At 29.7% G+C, this 16,196-nt stretch overlaps 3 protein-coding genes across 3 annotated transcripts; 2 read left to right on the top strand and 1 right to left on the bottom strand.

Moving 5' to 3' along the window:
- The first annotated feature begins 1,053 nt into the window (after positions 1-1,053).
- Positions 1,054-3,843, top strand: LOC113857137 (50S ribosomal protein L11, chloroplastic). The gene is made up of 4 exons (XM_027488897.1): positions 1,054-1,379; positions 1,464-1,636; positions 1,713-1,776; positions 3,211-3,843. The coding sequence occupies exons 1-4, from the start codon at positions 1,151-1,153 to the stop codon at positions 3,420-3,422; spliced, it is 678 nt and encodes a 225-aa protein (XP_027344698.1). The 5' UTR covers positions 1,054-1,150; the 3' UTR covers positions 3,423-3,843.
- A 1,312-nt stretch (positions 3,844-5,155) lies between these two features.
- On the bottom strand, positions 5,156-6,578 carry LOC113858227 (mitochondrial import inner membrane translocase subunit Tim13). The gene is made up of 2 exons (XM_027490756.1): positions 6,416-6,578; positions 5,156-5,539 (listed from the first exon to the last, which is right to left on the bottom strand). Exons 1-2 carry the CDS (start codon positions 6,527-6,529, stop codon positions 5,390-5,392), a joined length of 264 nt encoding a protein of 87 aa, XP_027346557.1. The 5' UTR covers positions 6,530-6,578; the 3' UTR covers positions 5,156-5,389.
- Positions 6,579-10,270: 3,692 nt separating this feature from the next.
- LOC113857841 (nudix hydrolase 2-like) lies at positions 10,271-13,854 on the top strand. The gene is made up of 9 exons (XM_027490077.1): positions 10,271-10,400; positions 10,531-10,742; positions 11,155-11,220; positions 11,306-11,443; positions 12,740-12,817; positions 12,896-12,946; positions 13,027-13,061; positions 13,145-13,253; positions 13,529-13,854. The coding sequence occupies exons 1-9, from the start codon at positions 10,271-10,273 to the stop codon at positions 13,730-13,732; spliced, it is 1,023 nt and encodes a 340-aa protein (XP_027345878.1). The 3' UTR covers positions 13,733-13,854.
- Positions 13,855-16,196: the final 2,342 nt, after the last annotated feature.

The raw sequence follows: 16,196 nt of genomic DNA, 5'->3' as shown, positions 1-16,196 counted from the left end.
TGATTTTAACCAATAAAATAACACAACTTTTTGATATATTAGTCGTAATATAGTGTTTAGAGGAACCTTTTAATTAATTTCAACATCGAAAAAAATTCAGCTTTTATAGAGAGTTCTATCTAGAGTTAAAAAGTGTTGTAATGAAGAAATAAAAATACAAGTTAGAAGAATAAATAGAATCATAAATTAAAAAAAAAATTGCAAGACATATTTAAAGCTAAAAATAAAGTTAAAAGATTAAATTATTAGAATTAAGTGTGAACTAAGTTCTACGTAAAATAAGACATAAATTAGTTAGAAATTTGTAAAGAAATAAATTATACACTTATTTTACTGATTTTTTATTCCCCTCTCCGACACAAATAACTAATTTTACTGATTTTTCTTTTATAAATTTTATGTTTCATATAAAGAATAAGTTTTAATTAAAACTAGTGTAGAAGAGAAAATAAAATAATTTATTTATTGCCTTCTAACAAAATTTCAAATATAATTAAAAAAATATATAAAATTTCAATTCATTCAAAATCTCTTTCGATTGAATTTAAATTTTTTTTTTGTACCGAACCATAAAATGTTTTTATGATCAGATCATATAACTTTTTATTTAAAAATTGATTCAATTCAATGTGTAAACATCTCAATATCTTGAAAAGTATAGAAAAAAGGAGACAAATTGAAGTTATTACTCAATAGTTACGATGTAAAGTTATGACACCCATATTTAAATTATACTTAACTAAAATTATTAATTAATTTGATTAATATAAGATGAAAATGAGTGTAATCACATTTTTGTAAAATTATAAAAAATACAATTCTGAAAATTTATTTCAAAATATATATAGCATATAATACAAAAATAACTTTCAACCACAAGTAAATCTAAGTACTAATTACCAAAATAGTTACATAAATGTTCGAAATGAGTAGGGTGAAAAATCACCGAATTTAAAAGGATCTGAGCACGCGGCGTTGTTTAAATAAATAAATAAAATAAAATAAAATAGAGAAAAAATAAGTAGTGCTGTAGAAGAAGTAGATATTGATCATAGATTTTGTAGCACTTGGGAGACACTTTATCCGAACAGAGTACTACAGTGTTGGGAACTTGAACTCAACAGTCGACCTTTGGTGTGCGAAAGGTTCAATGGCGTCAACTCTCTTCACTGCTCCGTCGTTGTGTTCTTCTTCTTCTTCTTCTTCTATATTTTCCACACCCGTCAAATTCTCCTTAAACCCGAACAGCATTTCTCATCCGTTCCAGAGAAACAGAAACCCTCTTCCTCTTCCGACCCTTTCTCCTTCTGTCCCAATTCGAAGGCGCTTCAGTGTCATTGCCATGGCTCCCCCTAAACCCGGTGGGAAGGCCAAGAAAGGTAAGGGTTTGTATTGAGTTTACGCTCTCGTTATTCACTCTCACCTAAATTGTAACTCTTTCTGTTTTCTGTTTGGTGGTGCAGTGGTTGGGGTTATAAAGCTGGCTCTTGAAGCTGGGAAGGCTACACCTGCTCCTCCCGTTGGGCCTGCTCTTGGTTCTAAGGGTGTCAATATTATGGCTTTTTGTAAGGATTACAATGCCAGAACCGCCGATAAGCCCGGTTATGTCATTCCCGTGGAAATCACTGTCTACGACGTGCGTTCTTTGCTCTCTATTCTCTTCTTATTTTCCCCATCCTCAATGTCGTTTTACATGTTATTTCCTTCCGTAGGATAAAAGCTTTACTTTCGTACTGAAGACTCCACCTGCTTCTGTTCTTCTTCTTAAAGCCGCTGGTATGTTCTCTAGCATTCGTTGCCCACAATCCGTTTGATGTTATGTTTCGTCAGTGGTTTAATTTGTTATTGCCAATGCCAATTATTTGTTTATGGGGTGCCTCCTTCCAAGACAGAGAGGGAGGAATTATCTTCATTTCTTGATTGAACCCTTTATCATTGCTCAACTTGAGTAAGGATCATTGAATCTTGAATTCTGTCCCATGTATAATCTAAGTTGGCTACACGGTGAGTGATCCCATTTAGAATACTTACTTATGACCTGCTTGAGATTAAGTGATCCAGCACATTAGGAAATTAATGATTCACTGACCCATTCAGTTTCTTGCTCTAATGCCATTGATTGGAATATATTACCTGATTTGAGAAATTGATAGACAACACGTCCGTACTAATCTTTGAAACTGTGTAAAATAAAAGGGTCGAAAGCATGAATTGTTTTTAGCTTCCATTTACTTTGCATTTCAATTCTCAATGATTTTAAGCTGGATCTTAGCAAGTGAAAATCATAATAGTCAATCCCAGGTAGCGGCGTGGAGCGGCCAATCCCAAAAATTGCTATAGCTGATAACATGATGACTGCCATTCTGAAAATTTAAAATACACCTATAGATTATGCTACACATATGGAAAATGGGAGCACTTAGTATTCAAGAGTACTGAGTTTGAATGATACAATGGCATGCAGAAAATTAACAATGTAAAGGGGGAGCAAAATCCCAAAATTGCTCTCCTTAAAAGCCTTCTAATGTTAAGAAATCAAGAGCAAATTTGACATTTTCTGTGATTTTGGCCGCAATTCGCACCGTTGAGATCTGATATAAATTTTATATAGGGAGCCACTCCGCTATTAACTACTATGGGGAAAATACATGTACATTCTAGGATTAATAATCTCAGCAGTTGAGATCTGATATAAATTTTATAATGTCTTACATTAATCCAATAATATTGTGCAATGCATTATCCTACTCTAGAAACTAACGAGTACTTCTATGTGAGGGTTTTATTTACTGTTACACCCTTTGAGTTTTATGGACTAATCTCTTGTGATGTGTTGACTTGCCTTGGCCACAAGGTGCTTTTAATGAATGGAGAACTCTGCATTGCAGTTAAAATCTATCCGTATGGAACTAAGTTTTCCATTGTGTGAAATTTTATTTACAGCATGCTCATGGTTGTTTTAAGTTTAGATATTGATGTCCGCGATTGTAATAGCATTCCTAGCATAAGATGTGATTTACTTTGTTAACTGAAATTCAGTTTTTGAATGGATAGTCTAGCTTCGTCACACTCATAAATGGTCTAAAGTAAAAAAACACAACAGATATAAGGTTGTTGATTTGATAGACTATCAGGTGTTTAGTACTCTACACTAATGCATTCAGTGTTCCCAGGTTTGGAACCGTCTAATTATGTTGATATGCTATTTAGGTGTGGAAAAGGGTTCAAAAGACCCCAAGGCAAATAAAGTAGGGAAGATCACAATTGACCAATTGCGTGCAATTGCTGCGGAAAAGCTACAAGACTTGAATTGCTCGAGTATGGAATCAGCTATGAGAATTATAGCGGGCACTGCGGCAAATATGGGGATTGAGGTTGATCCTCCTGTTCTCGAACCCAAACAGAAGCAAACTGTATCTTGAAGTTCCATTTTGGCCGCGTAAGACGGTCCCCTGCGGTCTACGTTTTGCCAGTACAAAATCACGCCTGACTTATTTAATACATTTGTTTTGTCTTCTAAAACAAGGGAAACAGTTTCTAATTATTTGGTATTATTTGAATGATATTTAAATACATGGCCTTCAGTTTAGGATAGCATCATAAAGTTGACGCTTGATTGGTGAGAATTGTTACAATAGTGTTGTTAAATTGGGTAAATTCAATCAACCATTAATTACGATTTTATTTTTGTAGTTTGTCATCTGTTCAATTTTGATTTCTCAATTTCTAGCCACGCAGTTACGGTCTTCTAGTTAGACACTTGTTTGATTTTGGTCTTTTTAACTTCCATTTGTAAGATTTCGGTCTTCCTAGTTTGATTAATGTTCAATTTTTTGGTTTTCTTGACTTTTAATTACACGATTTTGATCCTTAATTTTTTTTTAATTTTGCATCTATTAACTTATTATCTAAATTTTAATAGAGTTATGAGCTGAATATTAATTATGCTAATGTGTCTTTGTTTATTTGGCTAAGCTTGCTGAAAATATTTTCCCTTCGTAATGTGCACTTATGTTGAGTTGATATGTTGCTTTCTAATTTTCACCCTCATATGCTCTCCATTTTTCAGTATTGCTTTCAGTCTCTTAAATGAATAACTCAATGAGATTTTTCTTTGGAATATGAACATATAAACACACCATAATTACATAGATATAACAACATAATTAATAACACAATGAACATGGAAACATCAATATAACTTATAATCGGCTTATCACTTAGCTAAAACTTAAATGACAAGTTAATAAATGCAAAGCTTAAAAAATAGGAAGGCTTAAACCGTAAAATAGTTGAGAAACCAAAATCCAGTCAATTATAAATTCGAGGGGCTTGAATCGTGTGATTAGAAAATAAAAACCAAACAAATGTTAAATATGAAAATCAAAATTGTACAATTAAAAATTAAGAGATATAACAAAATAATTACAAAACTCGAAGTACCAAGTTTATAATTAACCCTTCGATCAAACTTGAGTTAAATCTTTCGGAACATATTTTATTGGCTCTTCACAATTAATGTTTTAAAACTCCGACGGTTATAGATTATGGAGTAACACCAAAGGCAATTAGATGCGCACAACATAAGCTATGTAGCCTGTAAAGTCAAATTTAAACCTGTTTAAGAAAATAAATATGTTTAATCAAGTATTTAACGAATCAAACCCAACAATTCATCAATAACTAAACTCATTACGCTACTAATTATCATCATCAATAATACAGAGGAACCAGATCCATAACTAAACACAAATTAATGTATCAAAATAAAAAGATGTTTACTTTGACTCGAAGTTAGTATTGTTTTTTATAACTAAACAGAGCAATGGAAAGCAATCCGTTACATGTGTAAATATGTAACAAGTTGTCAAGTTATTAAGTTTCTCTCGCTCGCTTTAAGCTTCCTTCTGCTTGCTCCCTATCTTTTGCGAATGAATTAAAATAAAACTCAAGATTAAAATATAAATTGAGTAATAAAATCAGACAAGTTCATACAATTACAAGTTAATTTTGTCCATAAAATTAAAAAAAAAAAACTATATCATTTTAATCCCTAAATTATCAATAGAAATTAAAATGACTAACCTTTAATCATACTAATTTATAAATTGAAGTTAAAAGACGGATATCAATTAAACGGCCTAAACCCGCCCGCCTCAGGGCTTATTGGAACATAAATTCTGACAATAAAAATTAGAGGACAGAGCTGAAAATAACCGTGAGAATCTCACGAGGGATAAACTAATTGTATAACAAAATAAAATGCGTAATCGTCCTCTAAAAACAAGAAAGATAAAAAGATACACGGAAAACCCATAATCTCCAACGTTTATAAATTGTTTCTCAAAATGATGAGCAACTACAAGATTTACCGAGGTGGTTGTCCATTTCATTGTTGACCACTAAATAACGCTTTGCTAATTATGCCTGTGGCTTCCATATATCGATCTACGCACCTAGAAATGCAACTGCTTTCACTCCCACTGAGCCTTGAACCTGGTTTTGTGACACACCTTTCAAAACACTTTCCTCTCACTGTCTGCAAGAGAATGGCGATTTGAAGGTAAGTGGAATTGAAGCAGATAAAGCCACATCAACAAAATCAGGACTCAATTATCCACCCACTTTCTCAATATTTTCTTATTCTCCAGAGAGTGTTGAGCCACCCCAGAAGATCAAGAATATACAAGTGGCTGGAGTAAAACATTAAGCGGATAGTAAAATCAATTTCATCTTAGACTTCTCAAAATTTGATAGCATCAGTCGTCCAGTGCTTATAATCAATAATGATTCATGAACAAGAAACACATCAATGACCAAGTTTAATTCTATCATTGTATATTAATAATCATCAATCTCACATAAACCTATCGTAAGTAAATTTTTACAATATACATTAACAGTAGCAACAAGTAAACTATTATAATTTGATTAGCCAAAGGGAAAAAAAGGGAGCAATATATTATTCTAGTCCCTCATATTATAAGTATGTCCCATCTCCTGGGGACATTATGACCATTTGCTCGTTACAGAATACCTAGTCAGTGTCTTCTTTATTAAGGTTGAAGAATTTATCTGAACTGAAGTGTTAACATGAACCAAACTGACCTGAGCAAACCTATAATTTGATTTGGTTTAAAGTGGTACTATTACCTACTTGCTAATAGAAACTAATATTAATTCAAGAAAAATAGGATAGAACTTTAGGAATAAATCCCCTCAGGGAGCAAACAGAAACAGATACTAGAACAGAAAAAATGAAAATAAAATAGAGCTGACACAGAGACTCTGCCTTCCATGGCTTAAACATTTACACTCACACCACTTTCTTTGAGAAGAAGTGTATGGACTCAACTAATACAAAACAAGTGCATTGCATCCTAATCAGCAATAGTTAAAGAGGGAAAGCATATACCTCAAGAAATTGTTGAGCATACTCCAAGGCAAGTTGACTCTTCAATTGGTTTTTGAGATCCTGCGCAGATAAATGGTTCGATGACCCACTCGAGGAATTTGAGAAAGAATCCATTGTTTCGCCACTCTAAACTCCTCTTCTCTGTAATTTAGAATCGTACTCCGTGTATCCTAAAACCCTAGCAATGCAATGCAATGCCTTTTTTTGCTTGCGGCTATCCTAAAACCTTAATTATGTTGGGCCTGGACTAGTGACAACGGTCCAGCCCATTCCCCATCCCAGGTTTAGTTTTACGTCTCAAAATTAGGGTTCTGATTTTTACCAAAAAATTATTCGGTTATTTGACAATTATTATAAATTTAGCTTCTAAATTTTATAATCATCGATTAAATTCGTTTCATACATTAGAGACCAAACGAATAACATACCAAAAATTCAAGAATTAAATTTATTAATTTACAAAAATTATATTGAAATAGTTTATAATTGTCAAAGTTTGAAATGAAATTAATAGATCTTTTATGGAGAAAATATTCAACTTAATGCGTGTTTGAAACTGCATCTCTTCGGTAAAATTTGTGTGTTTAATATTTTCTATGTAGTACAGCTTTTGCATTAATATAAAATAAATACTTACAGCATGATTGATTTACTTTTTAAAAATAATTTATAGTTTTTAAAAATAAATTGCAGTACAAATTATTTTGTAGATTAATTTTTTTTATCATGTTAGTTTTTAAAATTGTATCACCAAATTAATTTCTTTACATCGATTAAGAATAACATAGTGACATTCTAGATCATTGAGAACATAGTCATGCGTATTAGTATTGGTGTGAAAATAAAACAACTTATCAAACTTAGTGAAATACTTATTTTTTCAATGAGTAAAGATTGATTCTTAAAAAAAGGTGTGCAATGACTAATTAAAATTTTAGCCTATACATAAAATTTTAGTATGAAAGAATCTCTATCTTTTATAATTAGTCCTTGCACACTTTTTCTACTAATATTGGAAACTATCATTATTAAAAATCATCATCATCAAAACCCATCGTATCACTTGTGAAATTAATTCATCTTAAAATTTATAAAACTTTTAATCTATTAATCCTTCTTCTCTTCCATTATTTCTTAACACTACCATTGTTAGAAATTACATTATTAAAAATTTAAAAATCACGATTGTCCTTTATTTCCCTCTAACCAAGCCTAATGTCAAGAAACTCTTTTATGACCACAATCTTGTTTTGTTTTCTATGGCTTGCTAGTCTTTTTTTCTAAGATTTTCTCTTTTCACTTTATTCGAGGCAACCGTAACAAATTAAAATCTTCCAACAGTGACAACGAGGTGTAAAGGTTAGAGACATAATAATAAAGAACAGAAAAAGAGAGTGTTTTGATAAGGAGAGAGTTAAGATTAAAAAAAAATGAAAATGATAAATAAATTCTAAAAGATAAAATTTTTTACAATATTAAAAAGTTTATTAGTGTTAAATTGGTCAAATGAAGAAGAAAACAAAAGTGAACAATATTAGTAATCTAACTGATAACGTTAAAAAAAAAGGAAAAAAAATAGGTAGACAAAAATTTTAAAAAACTCTATGATCAAAATGTCTAACACTAATAACATTAAGTATTACAATAAAATAAAAAATATATAATACATTATGTACAACGTTATTTTTACCATTCATAATAATCATTTCACTTAACACATTTCATTGTATATCAATACTGCGTAGTTTAAAAGAATAAAGTGATTCTCAAAGAGAAAAATAAAAAATTTAAAATCTCAAAAAAAGTAAAATTTTGAGGGTAGAAATTAAATTTAATTGAGTTTAGTGGCACTTAACTAGTGCATTATCTAACGATCAATTCGCCATCATTATGTAATGCCTGATAGTAACGCGCAAACATAATGGCATTAATTTGTTGTCAACTCAACATGCAATGCGTAGATAAGTACGTGAACTCTCTAAGTACAGTTAATTCAACATCACACTCGCAAAATCAATCTTTGCACCGGAAACTATATCTTTACCCTCATGTCCCTACGTGATGCTCATTCTTAAAAATTAGTGTTGATGCATCTAATTTGGGGACATAAACATTCATTGAGAATTACAAATTCATCGCTTAATCTTATGTTAACACAAATATTTCATGCATTAATAATTTTTTATAATGATTTTAGAATTCATAATTATCACGGTTAAGAAGGGCTAGAAATACTAATCTTCATTCACTTTTTTAAATTTAAATTGATATCTTGAAATTTTGAGAAACTTATAATGAATTTGAAATATTTTTTTTCTTATCCTTTATTCTTTAATTATTAATAAAAGATCACGAGATAAATCTTTATAAATAAAAATCGGGAAAAGACTTCATTCTCTTCTACTTTATATATTACTTGCATCTACCAATTTAAAAAAAAAATCATTCTCAAAATTTACATCTCTTTATTCAAATACTAAATTATATATCTTTTATTTATTTATCACACTTGAATGAAACATTTTCTGCACGAAATCTTTGTTAAATAAGCACACAATTTTGTTCTTCAACTTTTAACAAATTTATTAAATTTTATTATTTATTTGTATATCTTTGCAAAGTTATTATTTTAAAATTCTGATCAATAACGCATTATAAGTTTAGATTATGCAAACTAATGCGACTGCACAAATAAGAAATACGATGAGAGATTTTTTGCTCTTTCTGTCCACGATCGAGAAGATGTTTTATTGTTTGTATATGTAGTTGACAAGTTCAACAACTCCGTGGGAATAAAAATTTGAGCTACGCACTTTTAAATATAGTAAATATTGACTAGCGTCTCTGCCTACCTTGCTAATGATAATAATAAATAAATATTATATACATATATATAAGAAAAAAAAATTTATATGTAAGTTTAAAAACTCTTACATGAGTCTTTTATTAAATTTACATTTAATTGTTAGTAAATTAAAAATTTAAATTAAATATAAAAATTTTTAGACTTATACAAATAAAAAAAATTTATATATATATATATATATATATATAAGATTAAATGTTAAATTGAAATATTTTATATTATTTCTCTAATCATGTAAATTAAATTTTATAATATATTATTTAAAATTTAATATTTACTTATATTTTAAAATTATATATTAATCATTAAAATAAAGTAATATTACAAAATATTTAATAATTTTATTTTTTATAAAACATTATAAGGTTGATACACTTAATTATAATTATCAAACTAATAGTTAAATTAGTTAATCTTATTTTTTTACAAAAAATAAGTATTAAATAGTATAAATATTTAAATTTAAACTTTTTATATTATTAATACATTTTTATTATATTTTGTAATGAAATTTTTATTTATTAATAATTAACGTAATGCTAAGTATTATTTAAAGCAAAAGAAGCAACTTTTATAATATAAAAAGGGAGGTAGTTGTCCTTAGACCTCGGCGGATGAATTCTGGAGCGCGTTTCATCTGTAGCTTCAAAGAAAAAAGGGACGCAAATACTACGTTTAGTTTGAATGTCTGAAAAGGTAACTTGGGCTACCCTTTTGCTCATCCATGCTTTGTCTTTTAGCTTAGCTTTTTCTTGTTGGTTTCTTGGTTCATATTCTAAGTGTTTGTTCCTCAACGAATGAAAACATGCATGGACTCATTCAAAGTCCCAGCCTCAGATTGCACGGAAATTCTCCCTTGGGTACGTACCATATGATAACCCCAGCCTCTTAATATATATATATATATAGTTCTTAAGGTTCAGAGAGAAACCAATAATCATTGCGTTTTTCTTTTCTCTCTTGTGTTGATCATATTTTATATTTTCATGATGAGTTTTAGAGCCTGCAAGCTTTGTTCTTCTTCCCTTTTGGCAACTTCAAAACTGCTCCTCACATCTTCTGCTTTGCCCAACCTTCAAGCTAGAGCTCTTCTTGGCTCTATCTTTCCTCAAGCTCAAGGTAATTCTTATTTCTTAGCCATTCTTCAACATGGTTGTTGATGATTAGTCGTTAAGTTATCAACCATTAGTTAATTTATATTTTGATATTAGTTAATAACTAAGGATTAAATTGTTTGACACCCTCTTAGGCCTGAAGAAGAGCCTTATTTTGCCGAGACAATACATGTCAGCGTCCTTAGCTTCTTTGGTGAAGGAAGAGGAAGTGCGAGGTAAAGACAACGAAATACTCGGAGCAGTTGAAGACCAACATGGAGGAGTTATTGTAACCATGGATGGGCCTATGGATTCCTTGGTCTTTGCTTCTTTGTTAGATGCTTCAATATCACAATGGAGACAGCAGGTAGAAATTTCAAAGTAATATAATAATATGGGTCTTTGCTTCTTTTTCTTTTGATAGTCCATTAAAATATTTTCTTAATTATTAAGAGCACCTTTACTTGTTGATCTTGAGAATGGTTCTTAAATCTAAAATTAGTTTCTTACAATAATCTTCGGTAATTACCGGCAAGAATGCTCCACACTACTTGGTCAGTAACTAAGAAAAACTGCACTATTCCCAAAAATAATGCTATAATATTTTTAATAAAACCCCCAGAAAATAATTCAAAAACTCAAGTAAATTTAAGAACCTATTTGAGTTCCACCACTAAAGATGCTTTAACATTGGTTTAATAATATTGTTGATAACTCTAATTAATGTTCAATAATTGGACTCACCACTGCAATTGTGAAAAATATGCATGGCATTTTAGGGAAAGAAGGGAGTGTGGATCAAGCTGGCCAGAGAGCATTCAAATCTTGTGGACCCTGCGGTTAAGGTAACTAGAAAAAACATGGTTTAATTTTCTGCTACATAGCTTAAAAGTTAGTCTTAGAAGCCATTTTGTGATCATGATTTCGCAGGCTGGATTCAAATTCCACCATGCTGAACCAGATTACTTGATGCTCGTCCATTGGATTCCCAATACTCCTGATACCCTTCCTGCAAATGCTTCGCATCGCGTTGCTATTGGTGCTTTCGTCATGAACAACAATAAAGAGGTAATCCATTCTTTTTATACGTTTTCCATTGTTTGAGTGGTTCAAACTTTCAAGATTTTTCCTTTTAACCATCTCTTTAGCCCTCATAAACCCAAGCACCGAGGAACTGGTTATGAAGTTTAAGCTCTGCTTCCGAGAAAATAGAATGGGAAAACAATTCCATAAGGTTGACTTTACTTTTGTAGGTGCTGAAACTTTAACAAGATAAGCTTTTGGACTACATGCCAATAATATTATGGTACAGCTTTTTGGAAAATTTACAGTTATTTTTAAAAATTCATTTCATATATGATATTGCATATAATATATTTATTTTTAATATTTGTATATAAACTATTTTAAAAATGGATTTTAAAATTTTTAAAAAATATTTTTATTGTCTTGTTTTAACATTTAAAGATCATTTTCAATAAAAGACTACCAGGAAGTACTAAACATTACTATTACTGAGTCACTTAAGTATGGTGAAAGCAACAAAGTGATTGGTCATGCTCTCTTAAGGTAAAAAATCGTATGAAAATGTTTGGTTAAGTGTATACAATATATAATTTTCTCTAACAGCTTTCACCAGAACATGATAAGTAATAGTAAAAAATATTTATTTAACAACTTTCTAACCTTTTTGGGTAGACTGAGCCACATTTCCAAGATGACTTGTATATTGTAATTGTCTTCTAATTGTTCAAATTGTTTTGTTTGCTCACCAACCTTGAGTCAATCTCTGCCTTGATTTTTTTTGGGTCATTCTACTCTTGTCTGTGTTGAAGTCTTGCATTTTCTACGGTGAGTCATGTCCACCTATAGGAAATGTATAAGATAGTCTTGCATTTTGAAAATGAATATTATATATCATATTCAATATTTTCTACTCACTTTTTGTCTTTATCTATCTGTCTATAAAAAAGTATATTGAAATTATCCTTCAACGTTATTAAAATAAACATTGAATGGTCAAACATTTGGTTTATTTCTTATATATGAAATTTAAAAATTATATATATCAAAATGTTGTGTTTCTAAAAAAGCTACGCGATTTTTTAGTATATGTATCGATAGAACAACAAAAATTATGAAATTTCAAAATTTGTCAATGAATTTTTAAAAAAAATTGTAAAAATTCAAATGGAATTTTTTTAAAAATAATAAAAAAAATTCTTAAAATACTATAGTTTGATAACTTTTTTTTTTTATTTTTTCCATATACAATAAAGAGCCCCAACATTTACAGCAGTAGTATTATATAAATATTCCTTAATATATTAATAGTGAAAATTTTGTTTGTATTGCATTTGACAGGTGCTTGTGGTTCAGGAAAGTAACGGAAGATTCAGTGGCACAGGAGTATGGAAGTTGCCCACTGGAGCTGTTAATGAAGTATATATGTTAAATTGGTCATTGATTGTTAGTTAATTTTTATTAATTTCTTTTTATTAATTTGAATTCCATTTTCAGGGTGAGGATATTTGTACTGCAGCAGTAAGAGAAGTGAAAGAAGAAACAGGGGTAAGCAAAAACTGCATATAGTTTAACCATTGATGATTTTTTCAAACCCTTTTAAAAGTGCTTTTTTTTTCTTCTTTCAGATAGACACACAGTTTGTGGAGGTGTTAGCATTCAAGTAAGACATAATTTCATGTAGTATTTTACTATAATTTATATGCTATGTTCACTAAATCTCATGATCTTTCTTTCTGGTATCAGGGAAAGACATAAATCTTTCTTCCAGAAATCTGAGTTGTTCTTTGTATGCATGTTGCAACCTCGTTCCTCTAAAATTCAGAGGCAGGTTTCAGAAATTGAGGCAGCTCAGGTACATATAAGTTTCAGAAATAAGGTTAAGATAATCTTAAGACAAAAACATGTTTTTAATCTCTTTGATTTAGTTTGAATCTGAGTGACAAAACATGTCATGTTACAAATCAGATCAAAATATTTTATATCAATTAAGTAGTAACATAATTAAATACATATTATAATCACAATTAGGCAAGAAAACACATTATTCTAAGATTGTTTTTAAATTGCTAACAGAAGCACCAGAAAAATTGCTACTTCAGTCCTAATGTTATTTTAATTTCATTTCAGTGGATGCCAGTTGAGGATTACGTAGCCCAACCATTTGTTCGAGAAAATAAGCTATTTCACTTTCTCACCAAAATAAGCTTATCAAAGTTTCATGGCAACTACGATGGCTTTTCCACCCTACTCACTACCACTTCCTCATGCAAGAAATCCTACCTTTACTTCAACAACAAGGAGGCTGGACACATGTTAGCTTCCAAACTTTGACAAGCTTCACTTCTTAGCCTCCACCATTTAATTTAATCTTTAATTAATTGTCCTTAATTAGCATTGTACATAAACAATATATACTTTAATTACTTCCACAGGGACCTGAAAATTCATATTATTTCCCCTCCAAAACCGCGTGAGGGTTGGATGAATGTTGTCAATTTACAATTTGTTCATTTCATTAAGTGCGTTTTCAATAAGTCAAAAGTCAGGTGTCAACTTTAGTTGTCAAATTTCATTTTGTAATAAATTGCTGTGTAATAGCCTGCATGTTTAATATATTCAGATTCAATGCTCTGCAGTTTCAGTGCTTTAGAAAAGATTTACTGAGTGAAAAAGTCAAGAATGGATTAGTTTTATGTACATATAAAATTGATACCAACAAGTTAGGAGTTTATAAAAATAAACTCATATACTTATTATTTTAAAAGTTTTGAGTTGCATTGTGATTTTACTTATTTAAGAGTTTATAAAAAAATAAACTCATATATTCGTTATTTTAAAAATTTTGAGTTACATTGTGATTTTACTTAGTGTAATATTTTTTATTTAAAAATTTTCTTATTTAACGAAATACTAAAATGTTAAATATGATAATTAAGCACATCTTCACTTTTTTAAGCAAAGATTTAATTTTTTTTTTAAAATTATGATTCAGAATTTAAATATATTGTGATAATTAGTTTTATGTTTTGGCTGAAACTCATTCTAATGTTATGGTAATACTTGTAATATTCTCAGTTTTAAGCACATATTTGATATTACTTTTTAAAATAAATAAAATTTAAGCATGAATTAATATTTAATTTGTTTGTGGCTTTTAGGAGTAGAATCGGATTTAAGAATTATTATGGGTTGAAAATAGAAACTTGGAACCATATTTTGCCCATTTCATACGCTAAGAAAAAATGTTAGACATAAATTAACTTGTGTTGGGTACTCAACACAAGATTTGACCTAAATATATTAATAATATATTTTTATGCTTCACTTTTTAAACTATGTACACTGATCACTCAATAATTGCAACCTTGGCAAAAACAACTCCCTCACTCTCTCTTGGTATTAGTGACACCCGTCACCTCCTCCCTTTTCCTCTCATCTCTTTTCTATTCTCTTTATCATTTTTAATTATCTAATTAATTGATTAATAATAAAAATATTTAATTAATTAATAAATAAAATTAGTGATATTTAATTTTAATATTATATTAATATAATATTATATCTTTTATTATTTAACACATTTCAAATAGTTGTAAATTAATTTTAGCAAATCAATAACACTAATTCAATTACATAACTACACACAGCTACTTCCTTTTAGCTACCTTCACAACTACCGGTTATAAGCTTGAAACTTTGAACTAGTAGAATCAAATCGAGCCTAGATTTGGTTAACATCCATAAAATCATTATAGATTTTTTATTGTTTAAACATTTAAAACAAATTTCAATCAATCGTATTTTGTCATCTGATTGGATTAAGATTTGGTCAAATATTCAAAGATTAATTATAAAGAAATTAATTGTTCAAACTTGTTAGATTAGCCTTATTTTTACCTTGAGCTTAAATGTAATTAAAAACTTAAATTATCTTCTACTTTATATATAGATTAATTTAGATAAAGAAAAGTATTATTTTATCATAGTATTATTTTTGTCCATACTAATCCTCTCATTACCTTTTTAACATATCTTGAAATATGCTTATGACTTTCAGCAAGCTAAGTTATGTTCACTCCTTTCCAAAATGTAGTCAAGATCCCTTTGTTTGCCTCTTCCATTTTCTTGCTCTGCATGACTCTTTGTTTTTAAGGGAATGAAAGAAGATTATACCGACCACCAAGAATTTTTACACTACTAGGAGAAGAAATTGCAGAATTTGGAAGAGGCATAGTAGAATTTGCAAACTGCTCATGTTGCTTTACAACAACATTATTATCATCATTTTCATATGTGGTTTCTACTTTCTGATACTTGGACAATCTTCTTTAGTTTTAAAGTAATTGCACTTACATTTTTTAAATTGTCAACAATTTGTGCAGGTAACTTATCAAAGCCTTGAGACTACATTTGATTTAAGAAGCTAGCTAATTGCCTATCCTATTTCTGCAATGTCTTAATGTTGGCTTCAATTCTTTGTTGAAAGTTCAAATTATTAAAATTTATTTTTCTTATCAATTTATTTAAATTAGTTTGCTCAGAACTGGAAAGCACATCAACAAATTGTGCATATTGTTGCTGCACATGTGGAGGTTGATATGGTTCAAACATTTTTCTAGAATGAAAGATGCTATTGTTGTTATGATGTATTGCCCAATCCAAGGTCCTCTCAACTCTTACTTGACCCTTTATGACCACTGAGTTAACATAGAGGTTATTCACAACAATTATAGTCAAAATAATAAAGGTCTAATTAAAGTAATTAGAACTCTGTTCTTCTACTCCTATACTAAAG

Source organism: Abrus precatorius, unplaced genomic scaffold, assembly GCF_003935025.1.
Source record: "Abrus precatorius isolate BTA unplaced genomic scaffold, Abrus_2018 Scaffold1, whole genome shotgun sequence".
NCBI lineage: Eukaryota > Viridiplantae > Streptophyta > Magnoliopsida > Fabales > Fabaceae > Abrus > Abrus precatorius.
This window is presented reverse-complemented; position numbering and strand designations above follow the sequence as displayed.

Bases quoted from the DNA above. Each gene is read 5' to 3' on its own strand.
- LOC113857137 (XM_027488897.1), top strand. From the start codon at position 1,151: ATGGCGTCAACTCTCTTCACTGCTCCGTCGTTGTGTTCTTCTTCTTCT. The intron at 1,380-1,463 runs GTAAGGGTTTGT...TTGGTGGTGCAG, and splicing joins CGGTGGGAAGGCCAAGAAAG to TGGTTGGGGTTATAAAGCTG. The intron at 1,777-3,210 runs GTATGTTCTCTA...TATGCTATTTAG, and splicing joins TCTTCTTCTTAAAGCCGCTG to GTGTGGAAAAGGGTTCAAAA.
- LOC113858227 (XM_027490756.1), bottom strand. From the start codon at position 6,529: ATGGATTCTTTCTCAAATTCCTCGAGTGGGTCATCGAACCATTTATCT. The intron at 5,540-6,415 runs GTATATGCTTTC...ATTCTCTTGCAG, and splicing joins ATGCTCAACAATTTCTTGAG to ACAGTGAGAGGAAAGTGTTT.
- LOC113857841 (XM_027490077.1), top strand. From the start codon at position 10,271: ATGAGTTTTAGAGCCTGCAAGCTTTGTTCTTCTTCCCTTTTGGCAACT. The intron at 11,444-12,739 runs GTAATCCATTCT...TGCATTTGACAG, and splicing joins TCATGAACAACAATAAAGAG to GTGCTTGTGGTTCAGGAAAG. The intron at 12,947-13,026 runs GTAAGCAAAAAC...TTCTTCTTTCAG, and splicing joins AAGTGAAAGAAGAAACAGGG to ATAGACACACAGTTTGTGGA.